Below are 23,119 nucleotides of genomic sequence, written 5' to 3'. Positions count from 1 at the left end.
TTGAACAAAATCAACACCTACTTTGATTTTATGATTATCTTTTTCTTTACTAATTAAGTACATCAAACTTTGCGTCTGGTTGCCTTATTTACAGGTCAATGATGCAAATTAGCTAACTCATGAACATAACCCATACCGTCTATACATACTCTTAGGTAAAGTACAGAAAAAAATAAAATAAAAACATTAAAGTTGAAAGCTGACCCTTGGTTCTTATCCCAGTTATAAGGCAGGTAATTATTTATTTTTATTAACAATTTGTCTGCATTGGTGGGAGCCCCAAGACAATGAAAGAGTTTGCAGTGTTTATACACAGGGAGCTGGGATTGGAGGACAGTAGAGAGGACATGAAGGATGTCTGAGCTCGGACAGACAGATATTGCATGCACAAAACTGATCCTGTGTCCTCCATTGGTCTAAGTACTCAATGGTTGCCCTTCAGGTACTCATCACAAGCTGGCAGAAAAAGGTGGGAGATTCTGAATACAGGAGTTCTTTCTCCTCGCCTGCTTTGCATTTTCACACAATTAAATTAAGTGCCCAGGTGTGGCATTCGATGTTGGAAAAAGCCCTGGGGCAGAACATGGCTTTCGGTGTCACTTTAGTTTATTAGCTACCACTTAGCTATTCAAGTTAGGGGGAGAAAGCCTTCAAAGCACACCTCCTCTCTTTAGTTTATGACTGATTAAGCCACCAGCAATTTTCTCTCCTCTACCCTTTATCCAGCTTTGGGAATGTTGAGCTTTTCGTACACAGGGGCCAATCTTCAGAATTGTCAAAGCATGCTGTTGAACACTATACTCAGCTCCCTGAGAAGCTGCTAATGCATCTCCACGAGTTCTTGTGAACTGCTTTCTGTACTCGGACTATGCTAGCAGCTCTGGACACACATGGTGTCCTAAGACAGAATATAAGCGGAATGATTTGCAATTTTAGGGAACACAGAGACCATTTCCCTCTTGGACGCAGGGGAGCATCCCCGTAAGGAGAGTGTATACGTGTGAGCACCCAGCTGGCCTTTCTAAGTCTGTCTCTCTGCCACAGGGCTGTATTCCGAAACAATAGCTCTGTGTCTGTCATGTGTCTGGACACTGCAGCCCTCCTGAAGGGCACAGCCAGGCATGCCAGAGGGCCAGGGAAGAGTCCACTGCAGACGTGTAACACTGCTAAGGAGCGGACCCATCTGCAGCTCCTGCACCAGAGAATAGCCCTCATCCGTCAATCACCTGATAGTCCCTGGTGATGGAAGGATGGATGAACGTGGGTGGAAGCCTGGGGTAAAGAAGGGAAGATTATGTAACACCAGCTGGGCAGCTAAGTTACCTCCCCTCTGGGCCAAGAAGGCCTCACACCTGCTTTGGGGGCTCAGGTAGGGGAATCCATTTATTTAGTCATCTGTTTATTCAACTATTATAGAATGTCTACATTGGAAGGAAGCTGAGAATTCTCCGATCTTGGCAAATTTTGTTTTACTAATCTTCACTTGACTTTTAGACAACTGTTCTTTTTTACACAGTAAATGGGTAAGAACAAAAAGGGTAACGTTTATATAAATATGAAACTATCATAAACAAGCAGTAAGACTTCAAAGTAAGAAATAAAGACAGCACTATACTGACCCTGCGGTCCTGTCGGGAAAAAGGCCTGAAATATGTATCATGTCCAGGGGTCAGCCAATTAAGAGCAGCCTTCACTAGGCGGACAGAGATTTCCAACTGGGACCCCTTTAAAAATTCTTTCTCTCCAACAGCTGCTGAGGGTGTGTGGGTGTGTGTGTGTGAAAGAGAGAGAGAGATTTTGCAGGAATATATAAGCCCATTTGTCATTTTATCATCATGTTGCATAATAAGTGATAATCATAAACCTATCAAATATCTGATTTAGAAGGAACCTAATAGATCAAATAATAGTTCATTCTCTTAATTTATAGTTGAGGAAAATGAGATTTAGAGAGTCTACTCATTAGTGACAGAGCCAGTGCCAAAGCCCAGACTTGTTAATCTTGGACATACAAATTAATAGAGGTTTGATTCATGTCTCTAGGAGGCTTACAATGTATTTGGAAGTCAGGACATGTTCAATGGGAACCAAAAATGGGGAACGCAGAGCTTCAAACGTTCCATAGTTTAATATTCTTGATGGCGAAAGGGAGAGAACTCAGCTGAGCACATCACAGTCATGGTTACAATGGTTTTCCAGATTTGTTAGTGAGAGAATTAGTGGCAGGCATCACCTAATTGCCAAGATACCCCTGGTACTTTTTGTCATGCAAAGTCCTTTGTCCAAGAGGAGAACACATTGAAGAACACATTTGACCCCCTAATGTTATGTTAGGAATGAAATAACCATCGATTCAAAACTCAGTTCCAGCTCCTACAAATTCCAGCTCAGACGATCTTTCTGGAGAGTTATTAGAACATACTGTAACTCCCAGGAATTACTAAATCCTCTAAACTATCTTGACCCCTATTCTGGTGATACTGATTTTATTGTAGCAAATGCTGAGGAAAATAAGGGTTATGGTCATGAAGTATAGCAACATAACCTCACCTCTGCTCTGAATGGTCAGATGTGGATGTAGCCCACACCTCTACCCTCACACCTTTCAGAGCTCACACTGAATTAGCAAATGAACAAGGCCACATGAGCACAATGAAATGGATTTATTATTTCATTTAGTATGGTGGAAGAGGACTAATTACATGGCAGCCAAATTTATATTTCCTCAGAAACAAGTCAATCTTGCAAAAAGCTCTTTTTCAAAGGCTCACTGTAAAGAGCCCAGCGGGGCGATGAGAAATGGCCATGCCCTGACACACCAGTACACCATGCCATCCCCACCTTCTGCTCTTGACAATGAGGGCTGAACTCAGTGTAACTGGCAGGGAGATGTCTCTGTCTGATCCTCACAGATGGACACATCTATCAGCATGTCAGGTAGGCGTCAGTTAGAGCTGACTTACGTTTTCCTCAGCTTTGGCAAAGTCATAATGACTATGTAAATTTATCTGAGGGCTGTTAACTTGTAATGAAGAAAGAAAATATGTCCTGTGCATGTACCAGTTTGCAAGATGTATAATGACTTTCTCTTTTCTCTCAACAGCATGGCATTGGCATTCCCTCTATTTCTATTATGCTTATGCTTCATGAACTCATCAAATTACTGCACCATGCCTGGTGCTGTAATGTTACCATTATCAGAATTGGTACATCAGGGAGAATAGGTGAGATGGGTTGATTTCTATTATTAAATCCAAGTGATTGCTCCATACAGGGTAGCTGCCAAAATACGGCAACATACTCGGAGCCCAGCAGATACCCAGATGGGCTAGAAAGTGTCAGGAGGCTGGGCTTGAGGAAATTTAAAGAAATTTAAATTTAAAGAAAATTAAAGAAATCTAAAGAAATATTTCCTTTTTATCTTCCTCTTTTTTTCCTCCATGGAAACATAGCATGAGAGATCACACTGCCTATTGCCCAGATGGACTTAGGTATTCTTAAGGGGAAGACTGGAAGCATTGCTGACGAATATGTATGAGGATAAGTATAAGTTTTGAGTATAAGTATGAGTAAATTTTGAGGCTGAGGAATTTTATAAGTGACAGAAATAAGTGCTTGGAGGGAAAAATTAATCACTAAGATTTGCCTCATTTGTCAGCCAAGGAAGCAGACTTCAGAGCTCTTAGGAAAACTTTGTTTTAGCTCATGTCAGTGACTACACCCCTTTACTTGGTTGGGTCTTTTCTCATCAACACACCAGAGGAGATCAGGCTGGGTTTTTAGGGAAGGGCCAGGTGATGCTTCCTAAGGTTTGGCCAGCCCCTGCCCTCCAAATCCTTTCTTCTTTGGCTGGTCAGGGGCTGTGCCTCTGCTTCCACACTGGGCTGACATCAAGTTTTGAGGAAACCTCCTTCTTTTCCAATCTTTTCTCCAGGAGCAGACCTTGGGAGGAGGCGATTTTACTATGTCACCAAATGCAAATACAGACAGGACACTGTAACTAAGGTTTGGTTGGCAGAGTGACAGGATTGCAAGGGCTGTGATTTTGCTCTCAGAATGACACAGTTCTGGAGTAAGTGTGTACCTTAGAAAACCTTGGACAAGAAATTAGAGAAGTGACTTGTCCAGTAGCGCAGAGCCACAGGTGGCTGAGCCATCCTTCACTAGAAACAGTCATAGTCACAAAGATTATGCCCTTTCTACCACTTGAACTTGTACAGGGTCAAGTCCAGCCACGGCCCTCACAGGTGGGATAAAGAACATCTGTGGATGCCCATCCAGAAAGAGAAGGAGAATGTTAGCAATCACTTTTAAATCAGGCATCCTTCTGGATTGTTTTTCATCCAATGTTACCCCAAATAATCAGTAGTAGGTATCAGTGCATTTGGGGATGAAATGGGTAATATTGTTATTAAGATTGTTTATAATTTGGGGTTGTGGGCTACAAGGTTCTGTCTGCATAGCCCATGCCCATGCAATGTACCGTCCTTGCTGCTGTGGCTGCCGCTTGATATGAGCCACGTGCAAGGCACTCTGCTGACCATCCAGCTCATGGTCATGGATCCTAGTTCTTTCATTTTATGGCAACACAATGCATCCAGCCCATAGGCTGTACTAGTATCACAATGAAAGTCTATGAATGGTGGGGAATGAAACACTGTGCTGTTGTGGATACCTTCATTTTGAAGTTTTGTCCTCATGAAGAACTCTTAGCTTATTGATAGGGATGCGAATATTTTTTTTTTTAAAGATTTTATTTATTTATTTGAGAGAGAGAGAGAGTACGAGAGGGAAGAGGGTCAGAGGGAGAAACAGACTCCCCGCTGAGCAGGGAGCCTGATGCGGGACTCGATCCCGGGACTCCAGGATCATGACCTGAGCCGAAGGCAGTCGCTTAACCAACTGAGCCACCCAGGCGCCCTATTTGTTTTGTTTTAAGCAGCATTGCATTCGGAGACGAAGAAGATAAATCTCATTCCTTTGCTGATGTTCCCACTCCTTAGATGAGCCAACAAACCTTGATGAGGATAAAATACCCAATTAAATGGTACTTGGACCTTTGAGAGACTTTAACCAAGATATAAATGTTCTAACATATCTAAATATTAGGATGGTAGGTGAATAATACCACTTTTGACGCCCACATTTTCAAATTCCGTCTCGATCAGTTTCCTGTTCTTAGGACATTGTGAATAATTCAAGGAGCCACTTGTTTGACTTACTTTTGACTTATTTTAAAAGTTTCTGACCCACCAAGGCTCTTTCATCATGGAGATCTCCCTGGATCTTCTAAATTAATCCCATGTTGATCAATACTGGAATTTATAAAAATCCAGAAGAATATGGCTGTGTTCTGTGTCAGGGGTTGATAAACTTCTTCTGCAAAGGGCCAGATAGTAAATATTTTAGGCTTTGCAGATCATATGATTTCTGTTGCAACTTCTCAACTCCGCCATTGTAGTGTATAAGCAACCAGAGATAATATGTAAATGAATGAATGTGGCTGTGTTTCAGTAAAACTTTATTTATAAAGACAGACTGAATTTGGCCCATGGATGGTAGTTTGCAGATCTCTGCTCTATGGCATCTCTATGGAAGCATTCATTCACTCATTCAACAAATTTTTATTGAGTACCTATAATAGGCATAATGCTAGGCTTACAGGGAAAAGAGTAAACAGACATTGCTCTTACCTTTATAGAGCTCATGTGTTATCCCAGCAATAGACAAACAGTGAGTAATTACAAAGTATAATAAATGTTAAGACACAGAGGGCACTATCAATATATGTCCCCTTATCCAGGCTGTACACAGAAATCAGAATGGATCAGAAACTAGATCAAAAGCTGGGCTGGGGAAATTTAATGTAACCTATCCATATTATTGCTTTTTATTTTTTCGCCCTCCATGATTCAGTTTTGAAAGAAGTGACTTATGTTCATGCCTGAGGAATGAGTTGGAGGTAGTCTGATGAGAAAGAGTGTGGAGGAGGACAAGACGGCACTGCAGGCAGGGACAATAGGAGTTGGCAGAAAATGGTTTCTCAGGTCCCTGAGACTTGAGTTCCTGAGTCCCGGGAGCAAGCCAGGCTTTGCAGCAATGGAAGGTCAGCCAAGAGGCCTAATTTACATGGGGTGGTGGGGGGAGGGTGAATGTGACAAGAATCAGAAGGAAGAGAGGATAGAGATGCAAAGAAATTATAGTAATCAAGGAGTTGCAGAGAAGATTAAATATCAAGTAGTCACATCACTTTATGAAAGCTACTTGCCGGAAGGCTCATTTAGTTTATTCCTGACCTAATTTACTCAAATTTGAGCCCGAAGGCCAGTACTAATTTGCATGTCCAAGAGTCACGTCTGTCTTGAAATCTAAACCTGATCACGTTGTAAATGTGAATCTGGAAAGACAGCAAATGTAAATGCCTGTTCTGAATATTATTATTTAATTGCATTTAGAAAAGAAAATAATTTAGAAGATGAAAATAGGGAGAAGCATTAGCAACCAGCATTAATTAATGTTGGCAGAATGGATTACATACTACATGTCAAAAGTAAACGCTAAGTGACATTCTTCTGTAACCACTCTTTTAATCTCACATTGCAATACTGCCCTGGGGTCTGTTGTAATAGAAGGTGCAGCCACAGACTCCTTCCTTGATCCCTGGTTTGAATAGGTAATCTTGGACAATATCACTACCTGAACTGCTAAACTTGACAAGGAACTGGCCCAGGAGCTCCTCAGCTACAGCAAGGGAATCCCCCCTTCCCAGTCCTCATCAGACATGTGATGTGTACCTAGGATTTTTATGAAGGTGACAAGAAGTTACAAATTGGGAAAGCAACAGAAAATTGTTGCAACCCTTTGTTATTCAAGGCCATAATTTACATTAAAAACTCTGCTTTAGAAAATTAAATAGTTGGGGATTAAATAAAGGAACTGAAACAGCCTTTTTGACTCACTAGAGCATAGGAATGTGAAGACATAATAAGCAGCAGAGAAACATCCACAATGAATTTATATTGAGAGTGGGTTTAATCCTCCAAGAACAAATCAAATACTAAAATACAATTAGCGATGTTAGCAAAATCTTATCTCTGTTTATGCCTTTAATTGAAACTGGTGATTCTGGGAAAAGAGGAAAAGCTGATTCTATGTTTCTGCCATTTTAAGTTACATTCTCCCATGCCTCAGAAGGGATCTGGTACCCAGGGAAGAGTAAGGACCAGAAAACGGGGAAAAATATTTGCGGGAGGGAGTCTAAAAGGATGGGTGGTCTCAGAATGATACTTTTCTCTCTCAACCATGAGGGGGTCCCGAAATCAGGTGATTTGCCATATAGTAGCTCTTGCTACAAGAGGTGGGGGAGGGGCCAGGAGAAAACACCCTCAAGGGCAGACTCTGCTCATTCCGGAAGAAAGAACCTAAGCGGGATTGTTACCATTCCTTGAAGGGCCTTCTAGAAATCCTATAATGTTTTTGTGTTTGGGTATGTTCATCAAATTGCGTATTATCTCATCTTAAATCATGTTTCTTTTCTTTTCCCTTGGATCAAACTTAGGGTATTATATTGAATTTTTTAAAAAATTATGTATGGAGACAGGTTATGTTATCTACAAATGTTACTTCAGGTTAGTCAAAGGGGTGTCAGTACATCTATGTTATAAAATAGGAGGCATGTTGGGTCTGATAGGGTTGAGACTCTGTCATAGGCCACAGCCCCTTCACTGGGAGGGTCACTGATAGGTTTCAGCCAGAGCTTGCAAATGGCAGCCTGTTGGAGTCAGTGTTTTCTTTGGCCTGCACAGTATTTTGTAAAATGTGAATTATTTTGCCAACATTGAACATTTCTGGAGGTTTCGCATGAAAGTCCAGATTTTTGGCTTCTGGAGATAACATAACATAAAAAATATAAAATAATATATGCATGGCAGCCCTGGCAAGACCCCGCCCACGTCCAGGCTACGTTTGCTAAAGGTGAGGCAAGGCTGTCCCTTCTCTTCAGACCAGGCAGACCTCATGGATGTTACCTGCTCGCCTTCTGGGACATCAGAGTTTGAATTGGCTTAAATAACACTGCATTAGAGGTGTTGGCAGGCAGCACTGAGGAGGAGGGAACAAGGAGAAGCAGACAGCCAGGGTGGAAGTAGTGTGTAAGAGGAAAGGGAGGAAAAGAGTGGAAAGGGAGCCAAAATGGGGACTGTGCAAATAATGGATGGTGACAGAGTGTGTCAGCCTCCCTGCTTCGATGCCCCCCTCAATCGGGAGCGGCGCGGGCAAGATAGCATCAGGCTTTTCTCCACTTCCTTCCGGCTCCACTAGCTGACACAGGTGAAATTAAATGATAAATGAACCCCGAGAGCAGCCTAGCAGGGAAAAAGCGATCACAAAAGGGTGGCATGCAGCCTGAGACATGTGTGGCAGGGGAGAAAGGGGACAAGTCAATTGCCTATATACAGCTAGCACTGTCCTCACAGAGATGGAGAACTGCACCGTCCAAACCACCCTCCTGATCCTCAATAGCTTCAGGAGGCTTGAAGCTGCTGCTTCTCGGCCAGCACCTGGCCCTGAGCCATCCCCCCGTCATGGAAGCAACCTGAGATTTTCCTCAAAGGGCAGATCTCCTAGCAGCCCTCTGGTGGGTCCTGCTGTCCCAGTACAGTATTAGCTGCTGTGGCCACCCAACGATTCTGCCCCAGAGCTAGAGCGCTCAACATCGTGGCGACTCCTTTCTACAAGAGACTCGAGCTGGGCACAAGCCTTGCTCCAGGTCCCTTGATAGGATGATTCAGATGGCTGGATTTGTCCTACCAGGAGTGGAGACCCAAGCATTAGAGTTAGCCATCGAGCACTTGGGTCCCCAGCAAGCCCCTTAGTGATGCTGCTGCCACGCTGGTAGGACATCAAGTTGCTAAGAGTTCTCCACTCTCTTTTAGGCCAGGTCAACTAGACGGAGCATTGTGGTCCTTTTCCAGAGAAGAAAAGTTACATTGCTTGAAGAGAGCATATAAAGCCAGAGTGCAAACTACTGAAATGGAATCGGCAGTGTTTGTGGCTGCGTGTAGATTTTGTGGTCTGAAAGGTGAGCTATTCATGAAAGCCTCTGGTCCAATTCTCCTTTTTCATGAAATTATTTTCACTTCACAGGAGAAGAAAAAGGAATCCACCAATATATTACTTGGGGTTGAAGGCATGCCTTGTAATTGCTTATAATATCATCATCATATCTTGAGGGAGGGCAGGACATTATTCTCACTATGCAATTGAGAAAACCAAGCCTCAGGGGTCAAAAGTGAGTTGCCCAAAGTCATGAAGGTTATCTAGCCAGGACTTGACAACAAGTTCCACTTTCTTGATCCTGGTAGTGGCTGCTATTTTCTATTAAAATTAAATTTATCAAGACATGATACAAATGAAATATTCCTAAAACAGTTCATCAAAGGACAAAACATCAATGGAGTAGTAGGTTTTTAAAGTTAATTTACATGCATTTTTGCTTTTCCCAACTTTTTATTTTGAATATTTTTCATAATTCAGAAAACATTTAAAAATAGTATAATAAATACCTATGTATGCTTTACCAAGATTAATTTAATACTTTGCCACATTTATGAATGCTCTCTAAATATTTATATATACATATGTACATATATGTATGCATATAAGTGTATATAAATATAAGTATACATACATCTATTTGCTTTTTTCCTGATTCATTTGTAAATGAATTGCAAGCATCATGCCACTTAACTCTTGTACCTCAGCATCATTTCCTAAGAATAAAGATATTCTCCTAATAACCAAAATACCATTATCAAACCAAAAAAACCCCCAAAAACCTAAGGAAAGTAAAAATAGCTTCATAACATCACTTAATATCCATTCCATATTTAAATTTCCCTAGTTTTCCTATATTTTTTTATAGATTTTTATTCTTACTCAACATCAAAATAACTTCATACATTATATTACTTGGTTGTTATATCTCTGTCCTTTTTACATCTAGAATAGTCCCCCTACTCTTCTTTTTTTCCCTATGACAATGGATTTTTTATTATTTATTATTTATTTATTTATTTGGATTTTTTTTTTTAAAGAGTCAAGTTATCTTGTTGAATATACCATGTTCTAGATTTGTCTGTGTGTTTCATCATAGAGTTTCACTTGTTCATCTATACTGTGGATTTCCTGTAAGTGGAAGTGGAATTTAGTGGCCTCACTAGATTCAGCTTTATCGCAAGAACACTCTATGGCAACGTAAACTTCCGATTGTACCACCTCAGGGAGATGTAATAATGTGAAGATGTCCCACTACTAGTAATTTCAAATTGGATCACTTGGTTCAAGGGATAACTGCTATCACTTTCCACTGAAAAGTGAAAGTTTTCTCTTTGTGCAGAACAAGTAATCTCTACATGAACACCCTGTAACCCAACTATCTTTTACCAATGATTTTAGCATGGGTTACAAAATGGTGATCTTTAATTCTATCGTTCCCCCTCCATTTAGTATATGTATTGCTGAAGCGAGCACCGTTCCCCCTCCATTTAATAGGGGCATTCTGCTTTAAGAAAAGTTTCTTCTCCTCACACCCCTTTCTCTCTCTCTCTCTCTCTCTCTCTCTCTGGTAGTGAGGGGATAGTTATTATTGCTTTGTGAATTTAGTTCAAATCAATGTGTTATAAATGGTTTCTGTCATTGTTTTTGATACTCAAATTATCCCAAATTGGGCCAGGAAGAGCCCTTTCTAGCATACTCTTTGATCCTTTTGACATAATCCTCTTAGCTCTTGAGAATTTTCTTGCTTTCAAACACAACATGATTCTCAGGCACAACTTGCACTTTCCTTGCCTCAGGTCTGGAACAAGCCATTTCTCCAAGAAGCTCGGGTTCCTCTTAGTGGAAATGGTAATAAGAAACCAAATATGAGTGTGCCATGCATTTTAATTTTGGGTGAAATTATTCTAACCTTTAGCTAGCACCAAAAAAACCCTGATGAAGTAAAATATAATTTCCATGAGCACTCATCAGAATAACTATTCTTTGGGATATTCAATTATTTTCATAGTTATCCTCTAGATTTCAAAAATTGTAAATTTTACTGATGGAAGAAAATAAAGCTATAAAGCGAATAAAATTAGTTTTCAAATAAAATAGTCTTCATTAAGTTGATTTATTTTTTTTTATTTTTTTTTTCATTAAGTTGATTTAAAAAGCCTCAGATCTGAAGCAGAATAACACCATCTAAAATAATGTTTTTAGTGGAAATCAGTCTCCAAATATTGACAGTAATATCCAAGAAAATGTTGGAGCAATTTTTTTTGGATCCATGGTTTTGCATTTCACATGGCAATTGTCTTTTTTTTCCCAAAGAAAAAAGAAAGAAAGAAAAACAGGCCATAAAATATCTCATCATTTCAAATGTGTTTTAGAGCATGCCTACTGAGTACGTGGTACAATACTAAGAAACCTGGGGTTTTTTTGTGTTTGTGTGTGTGTGTGTCCCAATTCTTTATTTTTTATTAATTTTATTTTATTATGTTAGTCACCATACATTACATCATTAGTTTTTGATGTAGTGTTCCATGATTCATTGTTTGCGTGTAACACCCAGGGCTCCATTCAGTACATGCCCTCTTTAATACCCATCAACTGGGCTAACCCATTCCCCCACCCCCCTCCCCTCTAAAACCTTCATTTTGTTTCTCAGAGTCCATAGTCTCTCATGGTTTGTCTCCCCCTCCGATTTCCACCCCCTTCATTTTTCACTTCCTACTACCTTCTTCTTCTTTTTTTTTCTTTTAACATATAATGTATTATTTGTTTCAGAGGTACAGGTCTGTGATTCATCAGTCTTACACAATTCACAGCGCTCACCATAGCACATACCCTCCCCAATGTCCATCACCCAGCCACCCCATCCCTCCCACCCCCCACCACTCCAGCAACCCTCAGTTTGAGAAACCTGGTTTTTAAATCAGATCTTTTGTTAGTAAGATTTATCTCAATTATTATCTTCTTAAAGAAAGAAGGACTTTCTTTTTATTTTTAATTAATTTATTTATTTGAGAGAGAGAGAGCACACCCATGAGAGGGCGGAGGGGCAGAGGGAGAGGGAGAGAGAGAGAGAGAGAATCCCCAAACAGACTCCTGGCTGAGCATGGAGCCCAATGGTGGGCTCAATCCTAGGACCCTGAGATCATGACCTGAGCCAAAGTCAAGAGTCAGACACTCAACTGACTGAGCCACCCAGGCACCCCAAGAAGGACTTCCTTCTGTCCATCAACTAGTGGACTGAGTGCCCAGGCACTGGGGATTTAGCAGAGGACAACACAGACAGTCTCTGCCCCTGTGGCATCTAGAGGGAGACAAACAATAGCAAAGAGTGATGTAGAGTAACAGTAATATGTTAGCTGCTGAAGAGGCCTATGGCAAAAATTAGGACAGGGAAAGAGAACAGGGACAAACAAAGCAGGAAGGAAAACCACAATTTTAAATCACATGGTGAGGGAAGGGTGCATGGAGAAGGTACTATTCAGGAAAATGGCACATGGGTATCTGGGGAAGAGCCTGGGACATGCAAATCAAAGGCTGCCAGCCAGGAGCATGCAAGGTGTGTTGTAGGAACAATGAGACCAGTGTGACTGGAGGAGAGACAGCAGTGCGGAGTGGGAGGAGAGAGGGGGTGCAGACTGTGTGGTCACTGTGAGAACTGTGTCTTTCACTCTGAGGGAAACGGGAAGCCATTGGAGGGTTCTGAATAGAGAAGTGACCAGATCTGACTTGGATTTTAACAGGAGCACACTGGCTACTGAGTTGGGAAGAGCCTACTGGGGGGTCAAAGTCAGAGGTAGGGAGAGAAGTAAGAGGGTAGTATGGTGGTCCAGGGGGAGATGACGGACCAGGTAATAGGAGTGGAGGTAGTGAGCAGTAGTCAGATTCGAGTACATTTTGAAGGCATATCCAACAAGATTTGTTGACAATTTGATGTGGATTTTGAGAGGAAGACAAAAGTTAAGAACAGCTTTTAGGTTTGGGTCCTGAACAACAAGAAGGATGAAGTTAACATAATTGGATTGAAGAAAGTTGGATGCAGTGGACATCAAATGGAGGCTGAGTAAGCAAGTGGATTTATGAATCTGGAGTTTGGATGAGAAGTTTTGGCTGGAGAAGTAAAATGTAAGTTGACAACATAGAGATGGCATTTAAAGCCACACAGCAGATGAGACAACAAAGCAAATGAATCTAGAAACAGGTCTTTGGTTAGATGTGAAAAGTTAGGGGAGGTGAGGGAGATCCAACAAAGGCCATGGAGGAGTGACCAGGGGAGTTGGCAGTACACCTGGAGAGTCTGGTTTCCCGGCCCCCAGAGAAGAAACCTCCAAAGAAGTCAAGAATTATAACATGTTAATGTGTCTTTTGATCACAGGTGGAATATTAATTCCAATATTTGTCCTTAGAGTCGATCAATTTTAATACATAAAACTACAAACAAAATATATATGGTAACATTTCTAAAAATACATTTTAGAAAGAAGTTACGGTTCATAAGAAGAGATTAATTGAAGGACCACTATGCTTAACTACTCCCAGCTCTCAGAATACACATACATGCAGATCCTTGTAATATATGGGTGAAGAATGCAAATGCATCCTTACCCTCTTTAGAAGGTCATCATTAACACCCTTTTCTCTCCACAAGTTAGTGAGAGTCAGAGCTGCAGGTGGTGACAGCTTGATCTTGACCTGAGCAACAGTCCAATCAGCACACAGCCTGTAGGAAGACCTGGATTTAGACATTTCTGCTCCAGGAAATGCCTCTTCGTATTTCTTTAGTATAGAAACAACAAGTGGTCACTTGAGCCACGGCGCCACATAATATGCAAATGGAGAATCTGATAACAAGTTTATTTAGACAAAAACTGCCTCCTTCCAAACGGTGCAGCCCTGGTTGTAAGTTTGGGGATGACCATCAGTTTTTTCCTAAGAGGCATTGATTGGCAATCAGGAAGAGCGCTAGGCTTGTGAACCCTAGACCCTGATCTTTCTCTCTTTAAGGATGTTGCCAAAACCCCAGAGAAAGGATTGTGTTATGAGGGATATGAGGGAACTTTCTGTCCTTGCTGCAATTCCTTGTGACCTTGCTCTCTCTGCCCCCTGCTGCGCCCTCCTGGACTCTTTCCTCTCTTGCTTCCTTTCCCTGCAGCTGCAGAACTCTAGGTAGCTGATTCCAGCCTGCCAGCACCTGGCTTCCAAGCCACTCCTGCAGCTCTTGCCCTGAGCTGACCTCTTCTGGACTGCCATCATTCACACTAAAGGTTGCATCTGTAACTCTAATCCTGTAGTTCTTGGGAGTATTTCTGTCTGAATGTCTCTGTGGTGATGGGGACTCCTATCTCCCTCAGACAGCACTGTTTTCAAGGTGAATTCCTGGTATAATGCCCCCTGGAAGATCGAGCAGGGCATAGACCAAATCTCCATGCATACAATGCCACCATGTTCCCATCTTTAATCACCACTTCATAACATCCTTCCCCCATAGCCGTGAAGCTCAGAAAAGCTCTGTGTGAGCTAGAAATTTTGTTGTGGGGAAGGTTGAGAGAGCCTTCACAAGCAGCTGCTTTAACATGGAGGAAGTTAGGGAGAAGATACCAGTGGTAAGCACCACGGGACAATGTATTTCACCTGCCACCAATGGCTCAGGCCCCACAGGCTGTGGCTAGCCTCCCAGGCCTATTCCCCCGCCCTCCTCCATTCTGTTCCTGTTGTTAGTAATGGCCGACGCCACCCTGTCCGTCCAGACCACCCTGTCCGTCCAGACCACCTTCTCTAATGGCCTTTTCTGTCCTTTTAATATTACCAGATGACTAGATAACCACTCTGACTTCATGTAAAGGTGATGATGGCTAATGGCTTCAACTTACAAATAACTTTTTATTTAAACAAGGGTCTTCTAGAAGCCATTGTTCTAACCCAGAGGAGTCACTTGTTGAATATGGATTCATGCAAAATCGGATCTTTCTGCATCCCCCCTGGGACAAAGAGGTCTTGTGTCCACATGGGTTACCACTTCTTTATAATTAATATCAGCTCTCACCACAAACCTCACTTCATCAGCAAGCCCTCCTTGTATGACGACCTCAACTCAACTCACTTACCCATTGTACTTCATTTCTCTGTATCACAGTTACTACTATAAATTATATTTCTGGTTTTTTTACATATTAACTTATATATTATTTTACATACATTAATGAGTGAAGGTATATACTTAGCATCTCTCTCCATTAGAAATATAAGCACCATGAGAACAGGGACTTTGTAGTTTTCTTGCTATATCAACAGCACTTAGAATAATATCTGCCATCTGGGCATTCAATAAGTATTTGCTACATGAGTGAACAAATGAGTGAAAGGAATGGCCATTAACTTCTATTTACCACGAAAAATGGCTATGGCAAATTCATCTGGTTCCTTCATTCCCTGGCCACACTAATGGCTTGGAATTGCTAACGGACCCTAGAGCATCTCCGAACTGTCCAAATAGGAAGAGGCAAAGCTTTAGAGTTAAGCCTTCCTTTGCTGTAAGATTCATACACTACCTCTACTGGATCTCTAGCTCCTGGATCCTTTGGTCTGATAGGTGTACAAACTGCTTAAAAGGTGGCCACGGGCACCCACAAGTCGTAAGTCACTGTTGTTATCCTGATGTTGTTATCCTGAAAAAGAACAGTGGAAATCCAATGTCACTTTAACAAAGATTAGGGTGAAGGGAAATAGTGGCATTCACAGGGTTATTCTCCACTGAAAGGCTAAACCTTCAGAATAACATAAATCCACTGTACAATGCTGCATAAATGAATTTATCTATGATTCTGTAATATGCATACATCTGTCCCTCCCTTAAAGCAAAATCTACTTTAATTAAACCCCTAACACTCTGATTAAAGATGATAATCCTTTTGCACTGGTGAACTTGTGATAAGTATGTTCAATTTGTAACCATTTTTAAAAGACAGTGCTGCCTTTTGACACATGCTTGCTTGCATGGCAGTATATGTGAAACCTAATATTTATCTTAAGATTAGGTTCTCCTTAAATCCTCTTCTTTGTCTTTAGCTGTTTGTAGCACTCAGAGTGTTTTTTTGTTTGTTTGTTTGTTTTAATTTGTTTTGTTTTTTAGGGTAAAGGAAGATTCCGGTATTATTTCTTTTGACAGATACTGGTAACTTTGGGGATACAGTCAGTCTTTATAATATTACTTCATTACAATTCAGTGAAAGGGAGCAGAATCTTGATTTTAACTCAATTATATATTCTTCTGCTGGTCCCAGCAATGAAGGATAGTGGACTCTGGGAACTGCACGGTGATCACTGATAAAGAAGATATTACAACAAGGATTAAAGCTTACATTCAGGCTGGAGCTGGAGCATTTCTTAACTGCAAAATGGAGAAAAATCAGGGTTTTGAAATATTATTACACAAGGGTATGAGGCAACCAATTGCAGCTCTCTTCACCCTCCCAAGAGACAAACTGTAGCTCACAGAGGTTCAGTAACTTCCCCCAAATCCCCCAGTTAACATGCAGCTGAGCTGGGATTGGAACCCAGCTCTGATTTGAGGCCCCTTTGCACCACACTCTGCTGCATCATCCCAGCAGCTTCCCATGGATGCACAAGGTTCACAGTCTGTTCAGAACAGCAACAAGAACAAAAATGCAGATTTCTCTATTTTAGAAGTTGTGAGCAGGTAGTTGTTCTACTTCAGCCAGCAAACCCTAAGGACTCAGCATATACCAAGATGGTTAGTGTTGGAATCAAATAAAGCATGGCAGTATGCAAAATCAGTCAGTGTGTCCGGAAAATCAGGCATAAATGGTAGGTAATTCATTTATTACTTTTACAAAAACAAAGTTTTAAAAATTCTTTCTTCTTTGTTGGTTTTTACACATTTTTAATCAAGGTGAGCCTCTGTAGTTTTATTTGATTTATTCTGGTTCTCCTCTCCTACCATCTATCTAACTCCTCCCTCCCACCAACTATCTATCTCCCTCCTACCATCTCTCTAACTCCCACCTCCCATACCAACACACTCCCATATTAGAGGATCATTTAGGGCCACTGACTCAACCCTTTGTCTGGTTGGCATTGTTTGTGACCCATTTCGCCCTCACCGGGGCCCCTGCTGGAATCTCCCACCCCCAGCACATCCGGTTCTATCCCCTGCCCATCCTGACGCATCTCTGGTCGGGAGTCCAGCCTCCAGCAGACGCTCAAGTACCGAAGGCTACAGCTGGACCTCTTGGAGATGACAGCGTGGTCCTCACACCAACGAAATGATGGGAAGCACATAAGCTGAGGGTGTGGATTTGGGAGAGACCTCTGAGATCCAACTTGCCCCTGTCTCAGAGGGTGAAATGAGACAACCTGCCTAAGGAAACCCAGCTAGACAGAGAAAGATGGATGAGGACTGAAATTTCCTGTCTCTTGATCTCCACTCTCTCCACTATTCCATAATATGTAAAAGAGTAACATATTTATCTATTGACAGATTACTCGTATTCTCTATTTTTTTTGAATAGGCATAAGCAGCAGCTTTCAATAAAGGATGAATGCTTAATATAATTTAAACAGAGGTAAAAAGAATAGAGGCATATATTTAAGGGAGTGGGTGGGGAGTTCTCAATATGAAAGAGGCAACCTGGGAGTACAGTACTAAATCTAAATACTTAGATTTAGTTCTGAGTTTCCTGGAGGCCAAGCTGAAAATGGAAACACTCTGAGTTACTTAACTCTCATTATCTAATAAAAGAAAGCATTCGAGGTTTATCATAAAAACTTCATCCAAATGTTAAACTTGAGTGAAATTGTCAGCTATATTACAATGGATAGTGTCTTCAATAATACTTTTATAAAAGATTTGGGGCAATTCTTGATAGAGTTCATGCTAAATCTTGGTTCTGTCTAAAAATCAGCATTTCTTTGGGAACCTAAAGCCCTAGGGTTTAAGTATGTTGTAACTTGATTTGATTCAGGATAAAGTTTAAAGTCTTTAAAGCATTGTTATCAAATATTAATGTGAAAATAATTTACTGGTAAGGTGTACTTTTCTAATGTAGGTTCACTGTCTTCCCTTACACTCATCCCTCATTCTATAGGTCCAGGATAGAGCCTAAGAATCTGCATTATTAACAACTTCTGGGGGCACCAGTGTAGCTCAGTTGGTTAAGCCTTTGACTCTTGGTTTCAGCTCAGGCCATGATATCAGGGTCATGAGATCGAGCCCTGCATCGGGTTCTACAACTCAGCTCGGAGTCTGCTTGAGAGTCTCTGCCTCTCCCTCTCCCTCTGCCCCTCCTCCTGCTCCCTCTCTCTCTCTCAAATAGAAAAATAAAATCTTTAAAAAACCTACAAAATACAAGCTCTGGTTCTGACCCAGGTGACCAGTAGGGCACATTTGAAGAAATACCAGTCTAGAAGAACAAATTATTCCTATGCTCCTTAGCTTTGATCCACCTCTTTGAATATAAATTTTCTCCACTTGGTTTCAGTTAGCAGCCAATAGCCTGAAATTGATGTTTCAGGGAAGACAGAGAAAACGCATAGGCTCTAGGTTGTTGAGATTCCTATGCTTTAAATTCCAGGCACATAGTAAGTAAAGATGGGGTCTGCTTAATAAACTCAGATCTTGAGGAGTGAAGGGGGCCATGAAAAAGGCTGGGGATAAGTGCAAGAGGAGCAGTCACAGGGGCCAGCCTGGAAACTCCAAAGCTTACCTTTGCTGCTTTGCCATTTTTCCAAGGCCCAGCCCTGTTTGGGCTTTGCAGTGCACAGGGCAATTTGTGCCTCACCTTGCTGTCTTTGCCTACAGTCTATGCAAAAACCTTCCTGGAAGTCTGTTCTGAATCAGAGAGGGAGGCCTAAAGTGGGGGTCCATTGGGGTCTGTGGATTCCTAAGGATTCATGGTGGATTTCAGGGGCCCTGAATTCCCTGAAATTATACATGAATATTTTGTGATTATATGCATATGTATATTTCTGTGAAAAGAGGTTCCAAAGACAACTCTCATCAGATGCTTAAAGGGACCATAAACAATCCCAAAGAATGCAGAGTCACTGGGAATTCTTGATGCGGCTGAAGGTGCATCGAGCTCCACGTTCATGTTGGTGTGTTCCATCACACGGCAGCCTAAGGTCAGTTAAAAGCTGACAACCTCCTTGGTGACAGCTAGGTCACTAAATATCTCTCCATAGGAGCCACTCTCCCTGCCCAATCTGAGGATTATGGTAGCAAAGCTGTCAGGCTTAATTTTGACAAATTGTTTTGGGGAGTTAGTCCCCTTTAATTGCTCGTGGAAATAGTAATTTTAGGTGACAAGATTATTATATGCTGCTTGTTAATGGGTCCTTCAGGGTCAAGAAAACACCACTGGGGTTACTATGACCTGTTCTTTTCCATCTTTGGCATTCCCCTTGAAATCACCAGAAAAGACATTTAGTAAAGTCAGCTCCCACTCTCTGAAAAGTACAGAGCACAAGTTTCCTTTTATCCTTTTGCCAAGTGAAGGATTAGAGAAGGACTTTCAACTTTTCCCTGCTACTGCCAGCCCATGTCAGGCTTCAGAAACTTGCTGATCATTAACTCGAAGAACTGAGGAAGTTTCTAGCCTTTCCCTTTGCTTATTTACCTGTTCAACCAAGTTGCTTTACAAGCGAGTGAGTTTTGAATAAATAGGGTCCTAGGTGATAAAATATTTGACTCAGCTCAAGTCGAATATTTTCATCGCTTTTCACTTCACTGAACAGGAGGGTCAGGTTGACCGGGAGGTCTGGGTAATGGTTCACCATGTGCCTGATCAGGGGAGCAGTGGATGGAAGGCAGAGAACACTTCTCAGCACTTTAGGAGGCTGGGAATTGACTGGCTGTTTACTAACTGTGTCATTTGGGGCCACTTGTTTGACCTCCTTAAGCCCTCATTTCATCATCTGTCAAAGGGGATAAAAATAATAGCTAGCTCATGGTATGGCTGGCCGTAAGGACTAAATGATCACATAAACACCCGGCATATAACAAGAACTCAACCAAACAAAATGATAGCATCTCTTATCATTACTGTCCATTTCTCCTTCCCAAATCCAGATCTTATTAAGAAGTCTGAATTAGTGGGGAGGTCAAAAAAATAAATATTACATCCACACCCAACTTGAGCTCCATGCCTTACAAGCTTGTTAACGTAGGCATATCTAATCCCATGTACACCAAAATGTATAACTATCTAAAATGATGCAGATGAGGGGCACCTGGTTAGTCAGTGAGCATGTGACTCTTGATCTTGGGGTCATGAGTTCAAGCCCAACATTGGGCGTAGAGCTTACTTTAAAATAAAATGAAATAAAATAAAATAAAATAAAATAAAATAAAAATAAAATAATGCAGATGAAGATAGAAATTACTACATTGCTATCTATTTGATTTCAATGTGTTTAACCACGTAACTTGAAATCAAAGATTTCATGTGACATTGACAATAAAGAATATGTAGGGGACCTGATTTTTCTCTCTGGTTCTTCTAGATGGAAAAAACTAAAGAAACTACCTTCATGGTGACTTTTCAAAACTGAGAATTTCTTTCTTCTTCTTTTTTTTTAGAAAAAGATGTTTGTTCTTCTCCCCTGGTTTTATATCTATCTTAAAATTTTTATTCCTGTTCTTTAGAAACTAAATTCTAAAAAATTTGCTCCTTCATGGTGTTGGCACGTAGGTTTATGCATTTCATTTCATATTTTCCTTCTCAAATTTCATAAGGGTCAGGGATCACATTTATTGGTATTTCCTGGGTTCTGTGTTCATACCTCTTCTCTATTTACTTTACTCTTCAGCAAGGGCTGAAGCAGGCAAACTCAAATATTGCACCACAGAGAAAATGTCATCTCAGGAGTAATGTCTAGCTCTCCAATAATACCCTCAAGTAAGAAGATCCTTCTTTAAGAACTGGCAATAGGAGAGAAAGCTGGGAGCTTTGTGTGTCTAGGATGGCAAAGATCTCTCCTTATTCTTGTCCTGAACACAAAGCTTCCCTGAGCCTTAAAAAGGAGAAAGGAGAGTGCTTAAAATTATCCCAGTTAACTTATTTAGATGGAGTGTTTGATGGAGTCCACAGAAATATGAATTGTGTGGAAGGCTAGAGGGTTCAGCAGGTTACATCTATGTAACAGAAAATAATACAAAGCACATATGCTAGGGAGATTGGGATATTTGTCTGGTTTCTATACAAAGATAAACCCGTTTGTTCAGTAATCATGTTACCTACTCTTCTAGCTCCTGTGGTCCAGGTGACACAGCTTGACAGACTTAAATGTGACCAGCTTCGCTTGCTCCATGAGCAATAGCCTCAGCCCCTAATCTCCAACTTCATCAAACAGCAGCTTGGATTTCATGACCAGATGTCATAACTGTGCAGCCCAATCCTTCCCTGTAACTTTGTAGTTCAAGTTGTAATGCTGAAGTCATATATTTTTTGTGACATTTTTATATAGTTCTTATCCATGTGCTAAAATCATAATAGAGTGGTTTTATAAAACCCCTTTCTCTTGAAAAAATGAATTTATTGTAAAGGAATTTAATGCTTAACATTAAATTAAATTAAAATTTCATCTTAGAATAACTGTTAGTCTATAATTAAAAATTTAAAACTCCTGGATTGTAACATTTGGAGTTTCATATGCAGCATTAATTAAGCTCACATCAAAATAGATTAGCCACTTGTAGATACAGTTTCCAGTCACTCTGTTTCTGAAACCAGTCCAGAAATGTTGGAACATTGTCAGGCACTTACTAGGTGTTGGACAAGTGACAGAAATTGATGATGCACACTTAGAATATCTACATAAAAAAAGAGTCAGTGTAATGTAGGTCTATATGAGGAGGTCACCCTTCAGGAAATTTGACCATTCTTGTTTTCTACCCCCCTGCGTGATTTCAGTGCACCACGGAATAGGATTAGAGGCTTATGTTTGCCTATGTTTGTGATTTTTAGCATGGAATATAACAATTCTGGGCCACAATATAAATTCAGATGAAAACCCTAGGTAATGCAAAGAATGATCTTGATTTCAGAACTCACAAATGACTAAATTACCTTCTAGCCGTTTTCTTGTCTCTTGAGGAAATCTTTCAAAGAGGCTATATTTTTAAATCTCATTTCAATATTAACCTAATAGGCTGAGGAATTAATAACAACTGAGCTTAGACTTGAGTTCAGGATGTGAAAGTCGTACTTTTGTGTGACTGTGCTCTGTATGACTTGCTGCCCCCTGAAGGGTTTCTTTTTTTTTTTTAAAGATTTTATTTATTTTATTTGAGAGAGAGAATGAGAGAGAGAGAACACATGAGAGGGGGGAGGGTCAGAGGGAGAAGCAGACTCCCTGCTGAGCAGGGATCCCGATGCGGGACTCGATCCTGGGACTCCAGGATCATGACCTGAGCCGAAGGCAGTCGCTTAACCGACTGAGCCACCCAGGCGCCCCCCCTGAAGGGTTTCTAAAGCATGGATGGGGGATGGGTGGAGGATGGCTGACATGCTTGTATAGTGTGTAGTGTTGTGTACAGATTTATATGGTCGTGGCTCAAATAAAGCTTAATTCCAATCATAATAAAGATTATTTGCAACATGGGTGACAGAGTGGAGGGGCAGGGTGGGTTTCCCTGTTGGTGGTCAACATGGTCTAGGCTGGTGGAGTCTGCAGGAGGCTGCTCCTGCTCAGATAAAAAGGATTTTCTCTTTTTTTCATTTTTTTATTAAAGATTTTCATTTATTTATTTGACAGAGAGAGACACAGCGAGAGAGGGAACACGAGCAGGGAGAGTGGGAGAGGGAGAAGCAGGCTTCCCGCCGAGCAGGGAGCCCGATGCAGGGCTCGATCCCAGGACCCTGGGACCATGACACGAGCAGAAGGCAGACGCTTAACAACTAAGCCACCCAGGCACCCCAAAAAAGATTGTCTTTTAATCACTGACAACAAACAACCCCCCTGAGGGGTGCATCAGTTTGAGGACTTCTTTTGGCAATTGATAGGCTTGGAGTGTGATTTTTAAGGTACCCCAATAATCGACCGTCAGATA

At 41.2% G+C, this 23,119-nt stretch overlaps 1 protein-coding gene across 1 annotated transcript; it reads left to right on the top strand.

Annotated features, from left to right (window-relative positions):
* The first annotated feature begins 1,078 nt into the window (after window positions 1–1,078).
* Window positions 1,079–21,387, top strand: UPP2 (uridine phosphorylase 2). Its single transcript, XM_025854363.2, is given in 7 exon segments — window positions 1,079–1,239; window positions 2,335–2,530; window positions 3,104–3,225; window positions 6,604–6,758; window positions 6,761–6,821; window positions 8,934–9,079; window positions 21,317–21,387. Coding segments are annotated over 7 exon segments (912 nt in total).
* Window positions 21,388–23,119: the final 1,732 nt, after the last annotated feature.

The sequence above is a fragment of the Callorhinus ursinus genome, unplaced genomic scaffold, assembly GCF_003265705.2.
Source record: "Callorhinus ursinus isolate GAN/ISIS: 27379988/994484 unplaced genomic scaffold, GSC_fseal_2.0 scaffold2, whole genome shotgun sequence".
Taxonomy (NCBI): domain Eukaryota; kingdom Metazoa; phylum Chordata; class Mammalia; order Carnivora; family Otariidae; genus Callorhinus; species Callorhinus ursinus.
The sequence above is the reverse complement of the archived record's forward strand: the minus strand, read 5'-3'. Positions and strand labels throughout refer to the sequence as shown.